Below are 25,106 nucleotides of genomic sequence, written 5' to 3' on the forward strand. Positions count from 1 at the left end.
TAATCTTTCACTATATTATCATGTCACAAGCAAAAATAAGACATAATTGAGTTCTTAAATTCCATATCACGCCTTTATTGACTAGTAATCAATACTACTTGACTCGAAGATAGGTTCATATCTCACATAGATGAGCTTACAAATCAATGGTCTTGTTTGCAGTCTTTTAGAATAGTACAAACTGGAAGTTTTCTTATTGTGCTGTGTAGTTTTTATGTTTTTTATGCAACATGAGGCGTATTATTCTAATTATATGGGTTATTCTGTTGAGAGTATGTTTAATAAGAGTTGTATGTAAAAGGTAAGTAGGTAATTGTGATTTGCTCATAATTATATTTTAAAGTTGACGAATCTAAAATCTCAGATTAATTACTGTATAAGTTAATAAATAAAACTGGGAAAAATATTTGAGCACAAGAATAAAGAGAATTCAAAAACCTCATCAATAGTTTTAACAATTTCAAGATGTGAGTAAATCCTAAATATTACAATATAATAATAACATCGTGAATAATAGTTATTTTATGTTGATTATAGTGTTGTGTAACAAACTTAATTAATTATACTATTGTTCAAATGAGTAAAATAGTGTAGTAATATTGAGAAATCTCTAGAAAATAACAAAACTTATTTTTCAATGTAAATCTATTTTAAAATGTTACCTGTAGTATCTAATCTATTATAAGGCTGTAGAAACTAAATTGAAAAGAAAAATAGAGTAATTGTATTTCTGACCAAATTCTATCCTTTATATTCCATCTGATATGAACTACTTTTCTTTGATAAGTGAAGTTACCAGGGTGAAATTCTTTAATCATAACAGTATTATTACATTTGTCAGATTTTGACATGTTTGCCACACACGATAGAATTGAAAAGTGTTCACGTATCTTGCTCAAGTCGAGCATCTTTGAGTTTAAAATGAGCCTATCGTGAGTTTACCGTCATTGTTTTGCTCTTTTTGGCTCAATTTTTCAACGATAATTAAAAAAATATGTTAATAATATGTTATAATATGTTAATAATATATTAATAATATGTTAAAATATGTTAATATGTTAGATTATCAAATTCTCTGCAATTCGATGTATGATTTTACGCATCATCCTACGACTCTCGCAGAAGTTTTAGTTTTGAGTGAAATCTTCAGTTTTGCAAGAATAGATCAATTAATTGAAAAAGGAATTTGGGGGGGGGTATTTTTGGAACTCCGCAACGGTCATGAAAATGCTTGTCATCGAGAAACACAAATAAATGGAATTATCAAAACTCTAGGATGAGTGTTTATTGTTCCATGCTGAACATTCAGGGCCGGTCGGCCGGTTTCCGAGCTCGGCATTTAGCTAAGTTTTAGACTTTAAACTGCTGGAGTCAGAAAATTGGCTTTCCGAAAGTTTTTTTGATAATCTTTATTTTCTCATTTCTATAATTGGAAATTTTCCTTGACGAAATAAAACATTTCTAAATAATTCAAATAGCTGAAAATTTACACTATTTTCTCTTTATTTCATTTTGTGTTCAATTTTCTAGACTTTCGAAATTTGATTTAAAGGTGGACTGCGACTAAGCCCCATTTCGGAAAGTCAATTTTCTGACTACAGCTGTTTAAAGTCTAGAACTTAGCTAAATTCCGAGCTCGGAAACCGGCCCTTGAAGTGTTTTCTTATCAACTTTCTTGAGATCTACAAAAATGTCCAATATCAAAATTAATTGAAAAAATATAATTCATTACAATACAATTTATTTCTAAGTCAAAATCAAATTTGACTATTAGATTAAATTGATCATTTTTTGAGTTGAAATCCATTGCCGAAAATATTGACTCTGATAGGGATCGAACAACCTCCCTTAAAAAGCACGTTACCACTAAACCAAAATGAGAATATTTATAATGAGTGGAGATAGTTGCCCTTCTGTTTTGTCGAACATTCTCAAATACGAAAAAGTCTTCAACTTTTCAAATTTTATCAAAATTGGGGATTAATCTATTAATTCTCTAACTAACTATCCTTGGTGAATTAAGAGTTAAGAGTCTTTATGCAAAATGTCAAGTTAATAGGTTTGATAGTCAGATTTGATGTAAATGTGTGGCGTAAATTTGTATTTAAAGGTGCTCGAAACCCAAACCGGCAATCAGCTTCAAGGAGGCTTATGGAATCGAGGTTTTGAAACACTTGTATCGCCCGCTAAGAAAATCGGCTGGAGAAAGACCTCAGGTTGACATTTCTCAATATTTTGTTTACACGAAACAAGAAGTTTGGCATTGTACAAATGGAAGCCTGGTAATTCATTTTTCCACTTGAATTCTTACAAAAATTTATGAGCACGCTGCTCTCTAATAAGAATATATTGTATGCATATGCAATTCATAAGCCAATATGTTTTTTATTTGGTCTAGGTGACGGGGAGACAAGCATGCTATTGTGTCGGACATGCAAAAACTGAGTACCGTTTTCTTGAAATTCTGCTTAATACATCATAATGCTGTGGTTTTTCGTAAATTGTGAAGTTTTTAGCTTAACAATTTCTAGTTTCATTCAAGATTTAGACTTTTTGAATAATAATTATTAAGTTACTGTTTTAGATTTTTCGATTCTAGACTCTAATAGTATCTATTTGATTCAAAATTTGCTCGTTTATCTGAGTATTAAGAGCGTAAATTGTATTTTGAAAAGTGAGAGTGACATAACCAACTTTTTGATTTGGACAGTATATAGTATAAATTGGAAATGGGACAGTTTTGGGCATGAGCCTGTTGTGCCTTTCCTCATGTTAAGTATGTGTACACAATGTGATAAATAAATAAATAAATAATTCCAATGACTCAATGAGGATATAAGTTGAAAGTTTATTATAAAACGAATGATAAGTTTATGATCATGACCATCCGCTGTAGAATAAAGTGACGGAATATGTTCTGACGTTATTCTTTATATTTAAATAACGATTAGCCTCCTGCTTGGCATCAGTCGGTAAAGCATGAGATTTGATATAATTATATAATTAGGTCGTGGTTTTCTAATAGTATTCAGTCTTAAAAAATCTTGATAGGCCTAGGTATGGGCTTCTCCTATAACTCTTGTAATTCAATAAAAAATAAATATATATAAATATGATACTTATACAATAGTGTTGAGGAATAAAAAATAAATTGCACACCATAAACGTTTCATACATATATTAAACAAATAATGCAAAAAATAAATCGAGGCAAAAAATATATAAAGAGCGATAGAAAAATATAATATAAAAATAGAACAATAATTGAAATCAATAAAATATCACAGGCTAAATTTTATATTCTAGATTTATGGCACGAATCATTACCATGTGCCTTTATCTTAAAATCATATGCATTCTTTTGCACGTAGCTGCGATATGCGCTTGCTAATACTTGTCGACTTGGACAATTCAATTAAAAATGTGTGCTTTAAGATCAGCTTGATAAATTAGCCACTAATAATCCAAATATATATATATTAAAATCTCTAGTACTTAGTAGATTTCTTTATATCGAATATATATTTTTATCTCAGGGTGCAAGATTCGGCACCTGACGGAATAGGTAGAGCCATTCATCTAGTGAATTAGAGCTATAATAAACTATCGCAAATTATATTGCAAAAATTAAATGTCATATGCATATGTTTTAATAGCCTAGATTTTATACTTCTTTGATTTAATAGAAATTTCTGAAATATTGATCTATATTTTTCTTTCAATAAAATACCTTTAATACTAATTTTACTTGCGCAAGTATTACTCTTATTAATTTCTTAATTTATAATAAAAACCCTTTCGACGAGCTAGCTTTGATTATTAGATTAATTCGAAGCACTAGGGCGCCCATCACTAATTCAATTTATCACTCACGTGTCGAAAATCTTCTTGTAAGCCGCCGATGTCGATCCAACTCCATGTGGTCCGGGAATATGGTAGCCGGAATCGTCTCCTCCAAGGGGTTATAAATTTATTTAAAAATGAAAATGACTTCTGCTTCACAATAGCATCACGAAGTCTTTTAAGAAATTTAATAATTTAATTTAACTTTAACTTTTAAAAATCATTATCAAGGTACTACGCTCTAAAATATTTGGGATCCTCTCCTGGTGGCATTTGGTTGGCGAGTGCTGGTTCTCCTTTTTCAATTTTACAAATCTTATTTCCGACTTTCAAATTAACATAAAATTTGAATATCTTAGTCCTCCGCCATTTAGGGTCAAATAGATCTTACAAAAAATATCAAATATTGCTTAGATTGTATGATTAATAATTTCTTTGCTTTCGAGCCATATCGATAACATAGACTATACAACAATTCAACATAGATTCCGAACATTTATAGAAATATATATAAATATTTTTGAATTGGCCTACAATTGCCGCCTATTAACTGCCGTTTTACTATTGGTGCATGCAAATTTTATTCGGTATTCATGCGCCTGGTACCTCTTATTTCCTGAATACATTAATTATTTTTATTTGGTTTATTTGTTATGCTCTTTACATGCTAGCTAATATTCTATACATTAATATTAATTCCATGCTACCTAATAATTAGCCACGTGATCAGATGTTTTTTCACATTGCACACCATCTGATTGCAATAAAGCTCTGCCAAGGGGTTTTGGTCAGATTCTACGTTTCTCGGTTTGATCGATCTCTAGGTCACCGATCCGTGAATACATGTACCTAACCTCAATCTTCAAATATTTTATATAATAATCTATTTATGAGCAATAAAATTCCTTCAAATCCTTTTTAGGTTTTTGTACCATTTAGCCAGAACAAGCTGAGGCTATCTAATCTTAGTTATTATCTATTTGGCGATATTAGCCAGTTACTTTATTTTCAGACCTATTACTATTTCGGTTAGGGATTTTTATCTACCCAAATTTGATACTTTACACGCGCCCCTGGGTTTGAATTCAAAATATTTGAGAATCATAATGTTTTTAATGAAAACCCACCCTTCAATACATCGATATACACTATACTTTAATTATAAATTATACTCTCATACTTCTATCACAGTTCGCAGACATATTTGCTGCATCTCCTTTATACCTTTATCAAATACAATAACAAATTCTCCTCCTCAACACACATAAAATATCATAAATATAATCTTCTAAACGCACTCCTCCTGATAACACTTAAAACATAATATTTTTAAATTCGCCGCTTGCAGGGCCGCCAACCTAACTACACACATTTCATGATTCTCACAAATGATTCCTTTTAGACAATAATTTAGATTCACAAAACTTCTGGGCTTATATCTTATAGTATTTCTTAGGTCTTAATATAAATAATTTTCTGTACATCAGGTACAATACTTTTCTTTTGCTAATGGCTCTTTGGTTTTTTGGTAGCTTGCATTCACTTTAGGTTTTTTCAGGTAACAAACGTGGCATAATTAAAGGTAATAAATATAAAACATATAAATAAATGTACTAACATTGATAAATATAATAAATAACAATAATAAATAACAATTTTGGGGTTACCATACTTTTTTATAATCATATGTTTACAGACATTACATATTTGATTTAGTTGGCTTTGCCCAGCTGGTCACTGGTTCTACATTTCATACTGCTACATGTTACATCAGAATTTGCTGTCGAATTTCATAACTAACCTAATTGCTGCATTTTTTCCTTTCAAAGGTAATTAACAAATTTTAATTTTACTATCCCCGCTTGTGTCCTTTTTTATCTGGTGTATATTATTAAATTACATATTTCAAAATTATTCTTTTTCTTATTGCAGGCTTCTAACGGTTGGAAGGAATTAAAACACTGGATTGTTGCCATGCGGTTCTATGCCAAGATTAAATTTATTAAGGAAGGTTAGTAATTGGCTTGATAGTGGTGTTTTCTTTGATTTCTTATCGTATTATTTCAAATTTGACGATATTGCATGTAAAAATCCCGTGGTTTACTTGCATCTTCTTGCATTCTGTTTGTAGCTATACTGTAGGCCGTTCGGTTATCTGCTGTCCAGTTGTTGAGGCTGTCCTAATTGATAATTTATCTTCATGAATTTAAAGCCCCGGTATCTTGTGTATTCTTTCAAACAATTCCTTACTTCATTTATGATAATTCCTTTTAATCCATTCTTTTCCCAATCATCCTGCACTCTTAACTCATCCTTCCTTTCCTTTTCGTTTAAAATTCTTGATTTCAGTTCTTTATAAATTAGTAGGCTCACAACAACAAACATTTTTATAATATTAAATTTCCAATTATCAATCATAGATTCATTTAATAATAACAATACAATATTTTCCATCATATCTACAACACAGTCTTTTATTAATATCACAGCCATTATTACAAACATTACACACCATATCAAAACATTTATCAACTTTTTAACAATATAATCTCTCAACAGATAATATCCAGGTACTTCCACTTTCTTTATATTACTCTTTATTGCTTCCATTCTTCTCAAACACCGTTTATCCTTTATTAGTTCCCACAAGTAATCCATTTTATTGTTGCCCATGCACGAATCCGTAGTAGTCCTTTTAGTTCCATTTTTATTCCAATTATTTGCTTCCTTTGGCCCATTTTGCCGGTCACATTGCTGAATATCTTCCTTAAAACGAATGTGCCGCGGATGCACGTTGTCGGCTTCCTGTCTTCCTCGGTGTCGGTCCGGTGTCCATCTTTGCCTCTGGAAGCATGCATGCGGCCGGTATGCGCGCGCGTGGTTCCTCCTTCGTCGCTTCTTCCGCCTCCGGGCCTTGCGATGCATGTTTCTCTTTCTATCCTGTATGCTGTCCTCCTCGTCCTGATACCGGTCGGGTGTCCTCGGGCGCTTCAGTCTCCGGGCCTTGCGATGGTCGCTCCTCTTGTCCGGTAGTCCGTCCTCCCTGGTGTCATCCTCTTGGTCCTCTATCCTGGGTTCCTTGGGGTGCCTTGGTGGGGTCGAATGATGCGCGGGTGCGGTGGCGGTCTCTTGATGCGCGGGTGTGACGTTCAAAGCGGGTAGTATGGTGGCGGTCTCCTCCTGACGACTGTTTATTTTTGGCAGTGGTGGGATTTCAGCATTATTATAGTGTATTGGTTCTTGTTGTAGGGTTGTGGCCGGTAGTGATTCTTCGGTGGTGGGTTACTCTTCGGCGGGGAACAGGATACTTAGTAGGGATTGATGCTTGCGGCTGGTTTTTGGTGGTGGTTTATCTGGTATTGGCTTTTGTTCTTCTAATAATATTTCCGGTAAATCATTTCTAAAGGTGGTGTATGATGTTGAAATATCTGGATTTTCTTTGTTTGTTTCATTGGAGCTTGTAGGTGTTATATCGGGGGTATCATATAGTCCTGGTTTATTAGCTGTAGCTTTCTGTGTATCTGGTGGCGGGTTGTTGGGTGTTGGTTTCTGTGTTTTTTGGTGATTTGATCTGGACGCATGCTCTAATGTGTAGTTTGTACTTATTTGATGAGGTGGCGGTTTGTAATTTTTGTCGTAATTATTCTGAGTGTTATCATTATTTGTGTTAAATCGATCACGGCCATAATAATACTTTCTTTCATAGGTTTGCTGTGGATAATAGTTTGTTTGACGATTCTGAAAACTTCTATTATTCCAGCTGTTATTTTGATTATGATTATAGCGGCGTTTAAATTGAGGGGTAGATCGTGAGCAATCATATGGTACTGATTCATAATTTTGGCTGTTATACTGATTACTTTTTGAGTTATGCTGATTCTGTGTGTATCTCTGGTCTGAACGGTGGTTTGATATTGCCATCACAGACTGTATGCCATATAAATGATTTATCAGCTGTTTGCAATCAGTAATGGGTTGTGTGGCGAGTGCCATTCTAACTTGATACGGTAGCTTCTTTAAAATAATACTTGCTAATGCCGATTCATTAATGGGCTCGCTCAATTGAGAATTTTTAAACCGTAGGGCAGTGACGAAAGTGGTACATGCACCGTCTAAGTTAGGGTTGAAATCGCATGATATAATGTCCGCTAGCACGTCCAACTGTTTACTTCTGCTCCAATACTGTTCCAGGAAGACAGCTACAAACTCATCCAATGATGTAAATTCATGGGCTCTACTCCGAAAGAACATCAGGGGTTCGCCAATCAATAAACTAGTCAAACGAAGACGCCAAAAATTCCAAGAGGTGGGTGTTAATGATTGAACTAGTTTTATCTGATCTATAAATTCTTTAGGTTGGAGATAGCGGTCTGTATTGTCAAAACGGCCTAATTCATTGAAACTGTGTAGTGAATCAAACGTTGCTATGGGAATAGGCTCTATATTCTCGTGCGGAAATTGATGTATTTGACTTTCAAGTTGTACTATGTTTTGATTTGTATCAGAATTTGGGTGAGCTATTTCATGAATTTGCGAAGTGTTTTGTGCTGGTAGGTTATCTATTCTTTCGTTTAACTCACAAGTGACAGTATCTATTTTTGCTGTTAAATCGGTTGTAATTAGTTCTTGATTTTCAGTGGTAGATGCTGATATTGTGTCCGCAGTTTCCTTACCCGTTCTTACCGATGTATCCTTCAATGATTCCCGCATTTCCTTCATTTCCACCTTCAAGTCCTTCATTACCATGGTCATTGTTTTTTCTAAACTATTAGAAAATGACTTGATCATCCCCTCTACTATAACCCTTCTTATTGCTTCTTGGGAGACATTTAACGGTTTATTACTGTTCACAGGATTCTTGGCGGTGATTGAAGAGATCTGGGCGTTGGACTCCATCGCGCCCCCCTCAGCGTCGATCTCCGCTACTATCGCCGTCTGCAGTGTGTCTGCTACCTTACTTTGCGTGGACGAAAAGAGACTCATATTTTAAAAATGGATTAAGTGTCAAGTGTTTGTTAAAAAAGTGAAAGTTTTGGCCAACAAGGCATTAATAAGGACACAAATGAGGATAGGCCTATGGACATTACAAGCCAGGTAACCTATTTATTACTTAAGCTCTTATAATATAATAATACTATTCATTGATTTCTGACTAGCAGTTTAGGCCCATAAAATATAATAGCTCTCTATAAACATGTATTTTTTACAGTACTAATAATATAAAATTTTCTTTAAAACATATAATTTCTCTTATTTAAAGCTATTGATTCCCCAAAAAGTAATACAAATTTCACTTCGCCTGTTTTCCTCAAAACTCGTATAAGTTATCTATAATTTTCAATATGGTTATTGACTTAATTTCAAATAATTATTCAATGAGCTTGGCTCTCATCATCAGTCCCACGTTGGTACGGCATGTTTCTCTGACGTTATTCTTTATATTTAAATAACGATTAGCCTCCTGCTTGGCATCAGTCGGTAAAGCATGAGATTTGATATAATTATATAATTAGGTCGTGGTTTTCTAATAGTATTCAGTCTTAAAAAATCTTGATAGGCCTAGGTATGGGCTTCTCCTATAACTCTTGTAATTCAATAAAAAATAAATATATATAAATATGATACTTATACAATAGTGTTGAGGAATAAAAAATAAATTGCACACCATAAACGTTTCATACATATATTAAACAAATAATGCAAAAAATAAATCGAGGCAAAAAATATATAAAGAGCGATAGAAAAATATAATATAAAAATAGAACAATAATTGAAATCAATAAAATATCACAGGCTAAATTTTATATTCTAGATTTATGGCACGAATCATTACCATGTGCCTTTATCTTAAAATCATATGCATTCTTTTGCACGTAGCTGCGATATGCGCTTGCTAATACTTGTCGACTTGGACAATTCAATTAAAAATGTGTGCTTTAAGATCAGCTTGATAAATTAGCCACTAATAATCCAATATATATATATTAAAATCTCTAGTACTTAGTAGATTTCTTTATATCGAATATATATTTTTATCTCAGGGTGCAAGATTCGGCACCTGACGGAATAGGTAGAGCCATTCATCTAGTGAATTAGAGCTATAATAAACTATCGCAAATTATATTGCAAAAATTAAATGTCATATGCATATGTTTTAATAGCCTAGATTTTATACTTCTTTGATTTAATAGAAATTTCTGAAATATTGATCTATATTTTTCTTTCAATAAAATACCTTTAATACTAATTTTACTTGCGCAAGTATTACTCTTATTAATTTCTTAATTTATAATAAAAACCCTTTCGACGAGCTAGCTTTGATTATTAGATTAATTCGAAGCACTAGGGCGCCCATCACTAATTCAAATTTATCACTCACGTGTCGAAAATCTTCTTGTAAGCCGCCGATGTCGATCCAACTCCATGTGGTCCGGGAATATGGTAGCCGGAATCGTCTCCTCCAAGGGGTTATAAATTTATTTAAAAATGAAAATGACTTCTGCTTCACAATAGCATCACGAAGTCTTTTAAGAAATTTAATAATTTAATTTAACTTTAACTTTTAAAAAATCATTATCAAGGTACTACGCTCTAAAATATTTGGGATCCTCTCCTGGTGGCATTTGGTTGGCGAGTGCTGGTTCTCCTTTTTCAATTTTACAAATCTTATTTCCGACTTTCAAATTAACATAAAATTTGAATATCTTAGTCCTCCGCCATTTAGGGTCAAATAGATCTTACAAAAAATATCAAATATTGCTTAGATTGTATGATTAATAATTTCTTTGCTTTCGAGCCATATCGATAACATAGACTATACAACAATTCAACATAGATTCCGAACATTTATAGAAATATATATAAATATTTTTGAATTGGCCTACAATTGCCGCCTATTAACTGCCGTTTTACTATTGGTGCATGCAAATTTTATTCGGTATTCATGCGCCTGGTACCTCTTATTTCCTGAATACATTAAATTATTTTTATTTGGTTTATTTGTTATGCTCTTTACATGCTAGCTAATATTCTATACATTAATATTAATTCCATGCTACCTAATAATTAGCCACGTGATCAGATGTTTTTTCACATTGCACACCATCTGATTGCAATAAAGCTCTGCCAAGGGGTTTTGGTCAGATTCTACGTTTCTCGGTTTGATCGATCTCTAGGTCACCGATCCGTGAATACATGTACCTAACCTCAATCTTCAAATATTTTATATAATAATCTATTTATGAGCAATAAAATTCCTTCAAATCCTTTTTAGGTTTTTGTACCATTTAGCCAGAACAAGCTGAGGCTATCTAATCTTAGTTATTATCTATTTGGCAATATTAGCCAGTTACTTTATTTTCAGACCTATTACTATTTCGGTTAGGGATTTTTATCTACCCAAATTTGATACTTTACAATGTATAAACTTAATTTTTGAAGAATGAACAACAGCGAAATTGTTTATTAACATCTTCGTTCATTCCTAATAATACCATACTAAAACGTAATTATTGTCGGGAATCGCAAAATTATATTCTTGATTAAAGTTTTTGTGTTATATACTCTATATTCAGTAGTTTTAGCCTCTTTTACTGTGTAGCTGAACACAGGTCTTGGCCTTCATGCCATTTCAATAAAGTCACTAAATATATAAAATCCAACTAGATTTCTTGAAAAATATGTATTAAACCTTGAATTAATATACAGTGAACTTTATATAAGGCGCTATCAATCTTTTGTCAAACCTGTTGTTGGAGGCTCTTTACTATAGTTTGACCTCATTTTCTATTCACGAACATGTAGGTAAAGAATATTTTAAAAAGTATTCTGATCATCTGTTTCTTGTATTCTGATCCTTTTTGGGTAAGAAAAGTCATCACAGCCGTGATCGGTCATCGGTGGTAGGCCTACACCAACTAAACCTCAGGCCATTATGCTGAATTTCGCCATAACACTACCTTCCTCCACTCAATCCACAATACTAAAAATATTATATTTAGTAACAATAAAAAGAACACTTCACAATCAGGATAATTGAATAAATTTCAAATTAACTGGATTAGAGTGTGATTGGAGATGAGTTGAACTAGTAGGCTACAGTTTATTTAGTTTGGCTCTGAAATTTGTATAAGTCTCAATGATGAGAACAAATAAAAAATCGGTGTCAACGATACCTCTATAGTTTAAGTATATTATTATCATTTTATACCTGTATAGCATCAAAATTTATAAACTTGGGAAAAAGTGCTTTCAAATCTGTGTAAACATCAATAATAAACCCATTTGAATCCTATATTTTCAAATCGCTTATCATCTAATAAAATAGATTAATTCCAGTGTGTATCTTTCATCATATCTTATAATATTGATCAATTGTCATTTGCATTGACAAAATGAGTTGTTGCTCATTCTGTTAACAGGGATCTTCTTTCCTAAGAGTGATTAATGAACTGATGAGCATCAAGGAGATATATGAGGTGAAATATTACTATGGAGTTGAGATATCACTAGTCAACTACGGCTACGAGAGGAGTGTAAAAGTCTCAGAAATAAAATACGTTGAAGAAAAAGGGAATAGATTGGATGTACTAAAACTCTGTGAGCAACATTTATTTATTGGAAGAATCAAATTGCATCTGCTAACTGCTCCCAATTCAACAATCTGACTAATTCTGACTAAATTTATTGTTCACACCAAAATATTGAAGTGGATCCCTATTAATTGGAAAATAATATGAACCTGATTGCTTATCTTCTTCTGTAATATTTCCTTTTTGAGATCTTACTCTATGAATTAACAATATTCAACCACATCTATTCATAAATGTGACAGAAACTACAACTATCACTACTAGTAGTTTGTGCAAATAATGTTTATGTATCCTTAAAATTTGAGAAACCCTAGTCAAACTGGGAAATTTCCCAAAAAAATAGTAGTTTCAACCATAGTTTTGTCCAGAATGGGATTTCTTGGAGCTTGCTTTAGTCTTGCCTGGAGACATAGATAGGCTTTATATTAACAAACACATAAGCAGAACAGAAAAAGGTTAATCTCATCATCTTTATTCGTAATCTGTGCAGTCTCTGAAATGATGTATTATATTTCCATCAACACTTCTTTGTAATATTTAATTTATTAATGAAACAATAACAAAGTTTTTACTCCCTTTACATATTTTCAGATGGCAATGTATCGGTAATTCTAGAAGCGGATGAAATGATACCACAAGCAATTCCAAAGTAAGAAAAATAGTCTTATGCTATTTTTTTATTATTAGAACACTTTGAACCATTTCCATCCCTTTCAATTATATTTTTACTAATTGTTTATGATCAGTAACTATTTACATATCACAAGGTTCATTGAGTCTGCTGAATATTACCTTAATCTATTTAGTATTACTATTCAGTATTCTATTTCTCAACATTATCGTCTGAATAATCTCATAAATTGAAAGGTGATACCTTTATGAGTCCATACAATTCTAGGTGAGTCAAAAATGCTCAACAGTGACCTAATGTATGGATTCAATTGTAGGCTATTTGATTTCTTTCTAATTGTTGAATTTAATATTGAGAGAGGCTCATTTTTCACGGTAGGCAATGATTAATCCATGTAATTATTTTTTGGGCACAGCACCTCCAAGGTATGGTACCTTCTTATTCGTATTACTCCAGTTCTTCATCTAGCTTTACTTTGATTCTAAGTGTAATACCATGTAAACATATTAGTTTAAACACAATTACTATATATTTTAGTTTGTCTGAACTATATATGAGCCAACCTGGAAATCCATATACGCCCACAAAGGATGTGAAGTTCCGAGCTAAAGACAAGGCTATCAATTCCATTAGAATTTCTGAGGAAGGCAGAACACTAAGAATTGGTTCATCTTGGGAAAAACATGAACAACTTTCAAATTCCTTTGTACATCAGTGAGTAGTCTGTTACTGTTCTATATATTTTTTGTAATACTACTATTGGAGTAATATACTATATAATATAATTATAGTAAGACAGTAGATCAGAAAATGTAACCCTATGGGGATACAAACTGGAAACAGGCTAATATATACGATCCTGTTTGAAGATGATCAAGCGGTATTAGCAGAAGACCAGCATGATGTGATATATATATGTTAAACATGCTTATAAAGGATTTTCAGGAGTGGGGGCTTGAAGCGAACATGAATAGAACAAATTATTCGAATATTGGAGGCATGGGGCAATACATATAGATAGATTTTGGAATTATAAAAATGGTCAAGCATTATCTTTACTTGGGCGTTACAATAAATGAAGATTTACCGTCTACAATGGAATATTTCAAGGAAAATTGGAAAAGGAGAAAAAAACATTATCAAAGCACTGCATCCAGATCTGTGGAGTAAAACTTAAAAAAAACATAAATCAGGCTATGATAGAGCCAATGTATTAAGAATATATGTATTCTCAATACATATGGATCTGAGGTATGGGTCATGGATCAGACATTCTGCAAAATTGCTTGCCGCGGAAATTATGTAGTATATAAGAGGTTGGCAAGACTGATTTGCCTGAGTGAAAAGCTGCAGATTGTGCTCCTACGTAAATTTAAATTATCTAATTGTCTAAAAGATTCATTTCTTCGAATTGTGTTATTTCGGATAAGTCATATATCGAGTTATTTAATGTAGATAGTGTGTGACTAACTGGTACCTGATTATGATTGGTGTGTGTGAAAGTTGACTTCGTGTATTATTACCTCCAATTATGTCTTCACGCCGCGTTCAAGAATTCTCTTGCTAAGAAGCTCAGTAAACTTTAAACTGTAGTTAGATAGGCACTACTGAGGCATTGGATTCATGCTGACATCTATTCGGCAACAGAAACTGTTTCATTCAATTCAGAGAGAGGAGCTTTGCTTCGCCAGAAAATGATAAGAGTCGGAGCTGATTGATGATAACGTGACAAGGTGACAGTGGTGACAATAGATAACAGTTTTCGGCGTCGTTGGTTGCCATAGAAACACTGTAAACTTGTTAGAAACAGCTGACCAATAACAACATAGACAGAGCGCCAGATTTGATTAAACTGTTCAATTGTGGATTTGCTTAATTGTTATTGGTGCATTAACTTTCTTGCATTGAAATACCGTGTTAGGTTTCCTGGCTTAGTTCATTAAATATAAATTCCTTACCCTCTTCGCATTCCTGTTTAATATACCCGTCACTTCAGGAGCTTCCAACTTCTTCCAATAGCCTTGAAAGCTCTCTTGGCTCGTCCTATCTATTTATCCTGTTATTCCCAATTCCATTTACTATTTTGTTATAGGCATTTTAAATTGAATTGTTAGTGAAAACAAGGGCCTGACTAGTATTTCAAAATGAGTAATTTTACGATAGGTGTAACCAGTCGTGGTAACCCCAAACTCATATTCAATAATTTTAGTTTCAGAAAGACGGCTGACACTGCTACTGGAGATGTCCAGTGGCGTTGTCTTAATAAAGCTTGTAAAGCTTCTCTAAAAGCAGATAAAAACCTATCTAGAATAATCGATTTCCCTGTCACTCATAATCATTCTCCCCCAGATGGTAATGCTTCTGATTCTATCAATGGCAGATCTTGCTCTACTCCCAATACAAATGCAAGACTCAATATAACTACAGTTGAACTGGAAGAAAACGTCTCTATAGTGAACCCTCCATTAGATAATGTGTCTCTTTCCCCAGATCCCTATAAATGCAATAATTGTTTTGCTCTGGTGGAGAGGTTGTTAAATGAAAACCGAGCTTTAATAGATGCGAATTCTTGATTGAAGATTCAATGGGATGCAGCCATTGATAGATCGATTATGAACGACAAGCTGATTATGGAGCTTAGAGACAAAGATCTTGTTGATATTTGTACACAAACTGAGAGTTTGGATGAAGATGTCTTGAGAAATAGTACTCCCCCACTTGACAATGAAATCATTAGTATTGGTACTCAGACTGAAAGCATCGGGTTCTGTAGTATTGATGAGAGAGAAATCTTTAAGCCACCATTGACTGATAGCTTTGAAAATGATAATTGTAAAGCTCAGAAATTTAGAAACAGTCTTATTGATAGAATAGTCCAGCTAGAATCTTCTTTGAAAACTAATATTGAACTTCTGTCAGATATTCAAAAAAATATTTCAACAGTGTGCCGTGCTACCAATTTTTCCTTAAACGGTTGGAATAGCATTTAACACCTATCAACCCAAGGATAGTTGTCGGCTCCTATTAAATAGATTCTTGATAAACTGTGAATGGATCTATTGCCTATGAATGAGAAATCCAGTTTTCAGAGCAAATTAACTTATAATCTTCAGATGAAATTACACAAATACACAAAGAAAAAATATATGTCTTAAGCCTAATTATTTCAGAGTTATTACGAACTAAAATACTTATCTAGTTTACAGTTGAAACACAGTGGCTATTGGCTTGACTACACTAATAGCTAATTATGAACAAAACAGAACGTAAAAATTTATATAAAACTCAATTTAAAACATTAATAAACGAAAATGATTTAGAGCAAAACTCCACGACAACACTTGTAGCCAGCCATTTTTCTAGAGAAGGAACAGGAAAAGACATAAGTTGCAAGTCACGAAGCCAACGCCTCGTTCAGTATCGATTTTTACAGACACGTCACCAAAAAATTATAACTTATAAGTTTAGAATTCACATTCTACATCTGTTCTCAATAAAACTTTATTTTGAAAATGTTATTTTAAATTTTTATATATATATCTCGATTTAAATAAACGATTTATCCAGTAATTTGTTAACCCTGCCTCGGTGACACCATGGAACAATGCAACAAACATTTACGATAATAAATTCTCCGTCAAAAAAATTTGTCCGTCTATTGATAACTCTGACATTTACTATAAAGTTCCATAGATCTCGAATTGAAGATTCGATTCAAATGTGAGAAAAAATGTAATATTACAAATACCCCCCTCTTGACATAAAAAAAATTTTACTGTTTGAAAATTTAAAGAAAAAATTTACATTGACCCTAATGAAAATTGTTGAAATTTAAATTTGAGAACAGTAACAATTTTTTCTAGAAAAACATTACATGTCATCCAAAAATATTGAAAATTATTATAAAAATTCATCAATAGCGTTTGTTATATGTTTCCAACAATATCTCAAAATATAGAATATCAATATTACTTTTGATTTAGCTTTATAATTTAAAGAAAAATATCTCAACAGAAAGTTTAATATGTAAAGAATAGTTTTTTGAAATTGCACATAAATTTAATAGATAGAAAAATTCAATTTTTATTGCATAAAAAAAAAATTTAGTATGTTGAATGAAAAATTTATTATTATTATTATTATTATTATTTTTTTTAAATGAATTGATGAATTGTTACATTTAATTTTCACATAAAATTTCAATAAATCAAAAAATGTTCATTTCTTTCACTATTGATGCGGTTGATTTTATTGATGCACATTTTGGAAAACAGTCCGTTAAGGCACTCAGTATGATTTTCAGTTAAGTGTGACTCCAATGTGATGACGTTAAGTGTTGGGCTGATCTGGATGCACGTAGTGTTGGGCTGATACTTGTAGTCGACTGATGCATATCAAACTCAATACAGGTGACATCTCAGTTAGCATTGCCTCATGCTTGTAGTAGACGGCTGCATACCAAACTCGATACAGGTGACATCTCAGTTAGCATTGCTTCATGTTTGTAGTAGACGGCTGCATTCCAAATTCAATACAGAGTCACATAAATTTTGTATCATATTTGTAATTATACAATGTACATTTCAGGCTTGAAATGACAATGTAATTCGTTTTTTGGAAAAGAGATAGACGCTGCATACAGGATTAATTTAGGTGAGGATTAATTTAGGTAAGGTTTGGTTTTTTGATATTTTCAGCTTTCAAGGTTTAGAGTTCTGCATACAGGAATAATTTAGGAGAGGATTTTTTGAATCAATTCTTTCATGATACTGTGACTGTTCTTCTGAATTCAAAGTTGTGAATGTGAACATGGATGGCAATTACCTCCAGGTAATGCAGTAGTGTTGAAGTTTGAGATACAGAGTCAGCAATAAGCATTGGCATTGCTATTGGCGTATGCTTTGGTGTCGGCTTTGGCATCGGCGTTGATATTGGCATTGGCGCAGGCATTGGCATTGGCGCAGGCATTGGCATTAGCATTGGCGCAGATTTTGGCATTGGCGTAGCTATTGGCATTGGCGCAGGCATTGACATCAGCACAGGCATCGGCGTTGATTTTGGTGTTGGCATCAGCATTGGCGCAGGCATTGGCGTAGCTATTGGCATTGGTGCAGCATTGGCGCAGATTTTGGCATTTTGGCGTAGTTATTAGTGTTGATATTGGCGTAGTTATTAGTGTAGGCATCAGCATTGATTTTGGCGTAGTTATTGGTGTTGATATTGGTGTTGACATTGGCATAGTTATTAGCGTAGGCATCAGCGTAGATTTTGGCATAGTTATTGGTGTAGATATTGGCGTAGATATTGGTGTAGGCCGCAGCGTTGACATTGGTGTAGATTTTGGCATTTTGGCGTAGTTATTGGCGTTGACATTGGCGTAGTTATTGGTGTAGGCCGCAGCGTAGATGAGTCACACTAGTTCGAAAATCACCCAAATGTTCTTAACACTCTTCATGGCGTTCACTTGTTGCTGATTTCGAGATTCACATGATAACTATTTCAATGTTAATGTCTGTGCTATACCTGTTATCTTAAAATGCTTATAAACTAAGAAGAAAAACTTGATTAGGCTATCAATACAATCTAATACACATGAAAATTATTTTAAGTATCTATGAAATTGAAATTTGTTAACATCTTATTATACAGTCAGCAATACATAAATTGTGAAATATGGACATATCAATGATAAATTTAAAAAAAAAATCATTCATTTTCATCTATTCACTGTTCAAATATCAAATTTTAATCCATTCTTCAAAATAGAAATATAATTTCATAACACCCTGTATCATTATCAAAATTGTAAAAAAAACATCAGATTATCACAACAAAATTTAATTTCAATACATATTTCAATAATTTCAGACAATTGGTCTTCTATTCACAATCATTTCATAATATATCTGCATTTCATTATCATTTAGTATAACATTTCATTTATAGCATTTATAGCAAGTTCATTTCACATTTATGATTTATCATTGAGGGTTTCAAAATTATTTAGTTTTAATTTTGTTCAAAAATTGTATAAAAAGCAAATTATTTAATATTGTTAATCATCGTTTGTTGGATACTATAGTTTATTTCGACTCTTCAATGTTCTAAACACAAACTACATTTCATGACAAAACTTTACTATCAATCATTAAACAAGAAACCATTCAAAACATCAATAATATTTTGCTTCAAAGGCAATCAATATTCATAATTAATCATCATTTTGCATCTATGGCAATCAACATAAGTAATCAACACAAAAAATATTATCTCATTACTGCCTCTCTAAGTCATAACCTATCTGTTATTCCTTCTTTAGGCAATAATGGGTTTCCATCTCAAAAACAATCACATACCAGCAAAATTCTAATCAACAAACCCCACTAAAAATTCTACATACACTCCAGCATCCATTTCAAACGATAATCAATCATATCAAAATTTATAGAACAAACAGTTTTAAAAATTTGAAAAAAAAAATCAATCACAAAAACTTATTTCAATTAATAATATAACAAAACGTTTTAAATTGAACCAATTATTTTTTTTAAAATAATTTAAAATTTAAAGACTGTATAATAAGTACAAACATTTCAAGATTATAATACAAAGATGATCAAGATGAATAATGGGTAAATAAGTTCCCTAAAAAATACAAAAAAGAGAAATAGAAAACTGGGTAAATAAATTCCCTAAAACAACACACATTTCAAAATAAGTGATACATGATGAAAAAATATGTCACAAGCAAACAATTATTTACACTAAAATGGATAGATTTTGGAAAAGTTAAGTTTTATCAACAATTTAAAGATTAGGAAAATAAGCTACTATTTCAACTTCTAAAATTATTTTAGAAAAAGAATACAAATTTAAATGACTATGAACAAGATTGGTTAAGATATGCATCATAGAAGAATTTTACTGAACATTACACAAAGACAGGAAAGAATCGAAAATTGAAAAGATTAAGGGCCAAGAAAAATAGGCTACAGGAAAGAAAAAAGACACAATTATGGACTCTTACCATACACTGTGTAGCAATTATGCTATTCTGAATCCCGGCATAACACAGGATTCCTAATCATTGTGTGTTGGGGAATACCCTTTCATCATGTGACTCACTGTCATCATCTTGTAAATAAGCAACTTGAAACAACCTTTGAATACTAACATATCAATGGTGACTTTGTGTTTTGTTTTCTTCAAGAGCATGATTTTATTCATGGGTTCATTTGTTTCAACAAAGCCGTTTTGCCTACAAAAGTTAGTCATGTTCACTTGAGAATGCATTGCATACACCTTTTCAATTCTCAGTTGAAAGTTGAACTCATCAACTTGACTCAAAGCAACATTCATTTTGTTTACATTTTTCCTAACCTCTACAGAAACCTGTCTCATGTAATCATTCACTTTGTTCATAGTTTTCCTAACCTTCAATGTAGCAATATTACTTTCATGATAGTTGACATTCAGTGAAGACAACTCCCTACCTACTTCTTTACTCAATTCTACTGTCTCACTATGGTTGACTTTTTCAACAACATTAACTAGGCCTACATTGTCAGAAACTTGAATGAGTTGATCTTGTAACTTAACACTACTATCATCCTGCTTCAATTTGTTTTCATCTTTCAATGTTTCATGTGCATTTTTCAATAGAAGGTTTATACTAACCTGCTCTAGTCTAATGCTAGTACATTCTTGCTTCATATCATCAAACCTAGCATTTTGATTTTTAAACATTTGGTCTAACTTAGCATTTTGCTTATCAAATTTAGCATTTAACTCATCAAATCTAGCATCTAGCTTATCAAACCTTTGTGTTGAAAATGTTATTTTAAATTTTTATATATATCTCGATTTAAATAGACGATTTATCCAGTAATTTGTTAACCCTGCCTCGGTGACACCATGGAACAATGCAACAAACATTTACGATAATAAATTCTCCGTCAAAAAATTTGTCCGTCTATTGATAACTCTGACATTTACTATAAAGTTCCATAGATCTCGAATTGAAGATTCGATTCAAATGTGAGAAAAAATGTAATATTACAAGTGAAAGAACTTAATAGAAGCATTTATCAGTCAAGTAGTTATAATATGGCTAATAGTAATATAGTTGTCAAGAATGGACCGCTAAAGCGACCAAAGCTTCATCTCTGGGCAAATAGTCTTGGCAGGGGGTTGAGAGAGCCATTGACTGAACTACTGTACAAGAATATGTCCTGTGTATCTACCGTAGCCCCTGGTATGAGGTTTGAGTCTCTTGCCGACTGGATGCATTCTCAAAATGAGACTGTGGGTGTTGGCCATAATGATTGGATTGTACTCATAAGTGGTAGTATAATAATAGTATCCATCCTAATTTTAATGAGCAGGACAAAGAGAGATACATTGCTAAATTAATTCAGGTAATTGAAGCCTATAAGAACAGTAAACTGATAATATCAACCATACCCTATCGTTACGATCTATATGAGAGCTCTACTGAAAATAGATCAATAGCAGCCATGAATAGAATCATATGAGGGTTTTCCAGATTATACTCCTCAGTGAATATTTTGGAGCTGTGGTCTATTGAGCGGCGATTCCACACCAGGCATGGTCTTCATTTGAATAAGAGAGGTAAAATGCTTATCGCAGACAGAATTCATAAAATTGTTATGGCTGGATCTCTATGTGTCCTTGATTGTACAAGTGCTGGTAGGTTAGGTAAAATTGATAACTGTGGACGGGAGTATAATGCAGTAACTGAACCGTCTGAGATATTGGATGCTCCTCTTTGTGACTTACCGGTGTTGTCTATTGCCGGTGAAGACAGTACTTCCATTTCTGTAGGGAACGGATATGGGGAAAATATTAGTCATGGACCTGGTCCATTAGCATCTAATTATGTAGCAGTTGACCATGTCAATCATGACTCACAAAATAATATTATCCAGAGTATTCCAGTCTTGACTTCGTACAGACCTATTAATTTTTTAGAATGAGGAAGCAAACGGGAGCACCTGTGAACCAGATTCAGTATTTAAATCTCATTGAATGTACTCCCGAGGCTGAAGTGGGACAAGATGAAGGGGTTGTGCACATGCCGAAACATGAAACATTGAATGTATTGCATTACAATATTTGTAGTATTCGTAACAAAAATACAGAATTGGCTCTACAGATTGAAAGCTTACAGGCCAATAATCTTCTTAGTAGGATTGACCTCCTTTGCCTTTCTGAAACTTGGCTAAATGGCAGTGAATCAGTAAAGGTTGAAGGCTTTAACCTTGTATGTTGTTTCAATAGAGAATCACGTAAGGGAGGTGGTGTTGCCATTCATGCAAGACATGAACTGTCATCCTCTGAATTTTCCCTGACAGGTGTTTGTGAGTCGGTCTTTGAGGCAACAGCTGTAACGGTAAATAATAGTTTTTTGATTGTTTGTATTTACAGATCTCCGGACAGTTGTATTGATGTATTTATTGAAAAGATTGACCTACTCTTGTCCTCCGCATTCAGGAGATTCAAAGGATTACTTATAATTGGTGACTTCAATGTGAATTTTATGTGTAACTCTAGCTCCAAGCGGGAGGTGTTGTCTGTATTTGGGGCCTATGGCTTGCAGGATCTTATTAAGGAACCTACTCGAGTGACATCACATTCCTCTTCCTCGTTGGATAATGCATTTGTTACTAACGACCTTGCCGGTGCTGTATCTTCAGGGGTTGTGAACCTGTCTTTGTCTGACCACTTTGCTCAGGAAGTGATCATTCCGTTGCCTCTTCATCCCGCGAATCCTCATGAATTAGTTAGGAAGAGATCCTTCTCAAATCGAAGCAAGGCAAAGTTCTCAGCCTTTCTTAGCCAATGTGATTGGTCTCCTATCTTTCTGGATGAAATGTGCCTGGATGCTAAAATGAATTACTTTGTCAGTAGCTTTAGTTGGGCTTTTGAAATGGCATTTCCTGTGAGAGAGTTAAAGGTTCGCAAGCTCAATAGAGGACCATTATGGTCGAATGCTCATCTAAGTTATCTCTGTAATAGGAAGAGAGACCTTCATTTTTTTGTGAAAGCATTTCCTTGGAATGAGCTCTATCATGACCTATACAAGAGGATCAGCTCTGAAATCAGGCAACTTATTCGATCTCTCAAGACAGATTACTCAAAAAGATTGATTGATGAAGCTGAGAACAAATCAAAGGCGATTTGGATGTTGATTAAGAAGGAACTCCCTTCCAAAAACGGTGTCAACTATCTAATTGAGACTGGTGGTATCACAGTTGACTCTCTGAGTGAGGTTGCTGAGGCGTTCAGTGATTACTTTTCCGTAGTGGCCTCTTCTGGACATGATGATGATCATGTGGATAACCCCTCTTTCATTACACTGCTTGCTAACTCAGATTCTGGAAATGACGTTATTTGCGAGCCCTCAGTGTGGACTGAACAGGAGGTTATGTTTATGGCTGTCAGGTTGAAGAAGAAAATGTCAAGTGGAATTGATGACATACCATTAAGGATACTGAGGGAATTCTTTCAATGTGTCAGTGGTCCTGTGACCCAGTTACTAAATGAGTCACTTACCTCTGGATCGTTCCCGTCTTGCTTCAAAATTTCCAAACTCAAACCAGTTTTCAAAAAAGGCTCTCGGAAGGAAGTTAATAATTATAGACCAATAGCTAACTTGAACTCATTGTCAAAGATTTGGGAGAGTGGAATTTATGACCTTTTGTTTGCACACTTTCAGGGAAACAATCTCTTTTCAGGGTTTCAGTATGGATTTCAGCCTAAGAAGTCAACTGTTGATGCTCTGGAGGCCTTCATAAGTAATATTTATTCATCTCTAGATCGTGGTCACAAAGTACTGGGTTTCTTTGTTGATCTTAAAAAAGCATTTGACAGCCTGGACCATGAGATTCTTATCAGAAAGCTTTATTACTATGGGATCCATGGTAACTGCCTATCTTTGATAAGATCCTATCTGAGTGGGAGGAGCCAAGTTGTGGAGATTGTGGGTATGGAGGGTGCAGTTGTGAATGCAAAATTTAGATCTAAGCTTTGTCCTATAGGAAGGGGAGTTCCACAGGGCTCAATACTGGGTCCACTGCTGTTTCTTATATATATGAACGACCTCCCTGCTAATGTTCATTCAGCCAAGTCTGTTCTTTTTGCTGACGATGCAAATTTCCTGGTAACGGCTAAAAATATAGAAGAACTTCAGTCGACTGGAAATGCTGTTCTTTGTAAGGTGACCAACTGGTGCAGGGCAAATAAGTTGGAGGTCAATATTACCAAAACATCTTTTATTGAATTTCAGATTCATAGATCACCTCCAAGCTTGGTCCAATTCAGTATAGATGGTGAGGATGTGCAGTCCTCCTTTTCTGCCGGTTTCTTGGGATTGGCAATTGACCAGGGCTTGTCATGGACTGTTCACATTGATTCACTCCTGAAAAAACTGAATTCTGCAGCTTTTCTGGTGTCAAGGCTTTCTAGTATGCTCGACCGAGAGGCAGTTGTCACTGCCTACCATGGATATTTCGAGCCTCTACTGTCCTACTTCTTTGGGGGCGCTCAGGAAACTCTCTGCCGGTCTTTAGGGCACAAAAGAGAATAATTCGAATTATATTCAGAAAGCCACCGAGGTCCTCATGCCGTTATCTCTTCCGATCAGCAGCAATAATGACTGTCCCTGCTCTTTATATATATTATGTATCTATCTTTGCCTTCAAATACAAGACAAATTGGACAACAGGGTCAAATATCCATAGTCATAACACAAGATCCAGAGGTGCGTTGAGAATTGAACCACACAGAACGACCTTTTACAAATCTAGCTCACAGCATATGGGTAAGAAAGTATTTAATTCGTTGCCGAACCACTTGAAAGAGGCTCAAACACTGACAGTTTTCAGGACAAGACTGAAAATCTGGTTGATAGCCCAGTGTCCCTATAGTTGGCAATCCCTAATGAACTGATTAGAGAAAAACAAAATAAGACTGGAAAAATGTATTAAGAATCTATCGTTACTTTCGAGTGCAATGTTAAT

At 33.7% G+C, this 25,106-nt stretch overlaps 1 protein-coding gene across 1 annotated transcript in view; it reads left to right on the top strand.

The window, feature by feature from the left end:
- Positions 1–1,993: 1,993 nt before the first annotated feature.
- The window catches only part of LOC120350348, an 80,728-nt gene continuing 57,615 nt past the window's right edge, over positions 1,994–25,106 (top strand). The window contains exons 1-4 of the mRNA XM_039423240.1: positions 1,994–2,282; positions 12,264–12,441; positions 13,026–13,083; positions 13,603–13,779. Of these exons, the coding sequence (XP_039279174.1) occupies positions 12,297–12,441; positions 13,026–13,083; positions 13,603–13,779 (380 nt within the window). The 5' untranslated portion in view covers positions 1,994–2,282; positions 12,264–12,296. The remainder of the gene's footprint in view (positions 2,283–12,263; positions 12,442–13,025; positions 13,084–13,602; positions 13,780–25,106) is intronic.

This window comes from Nilaparvata lugens, chromosome 1 (genome assembly GCF_014356525.2).
Source record: "Nilaparvata lugens isolate BPH chromosome 1, ASM1435652v1, whole genome shotgun sequence".
Lineage (NCBI taxonomy): Eukaryota > Metazoa > Arthropoda > Insecta > Hemiptera > Delphacidae > Nilaparvata > Nilaparvata lugens.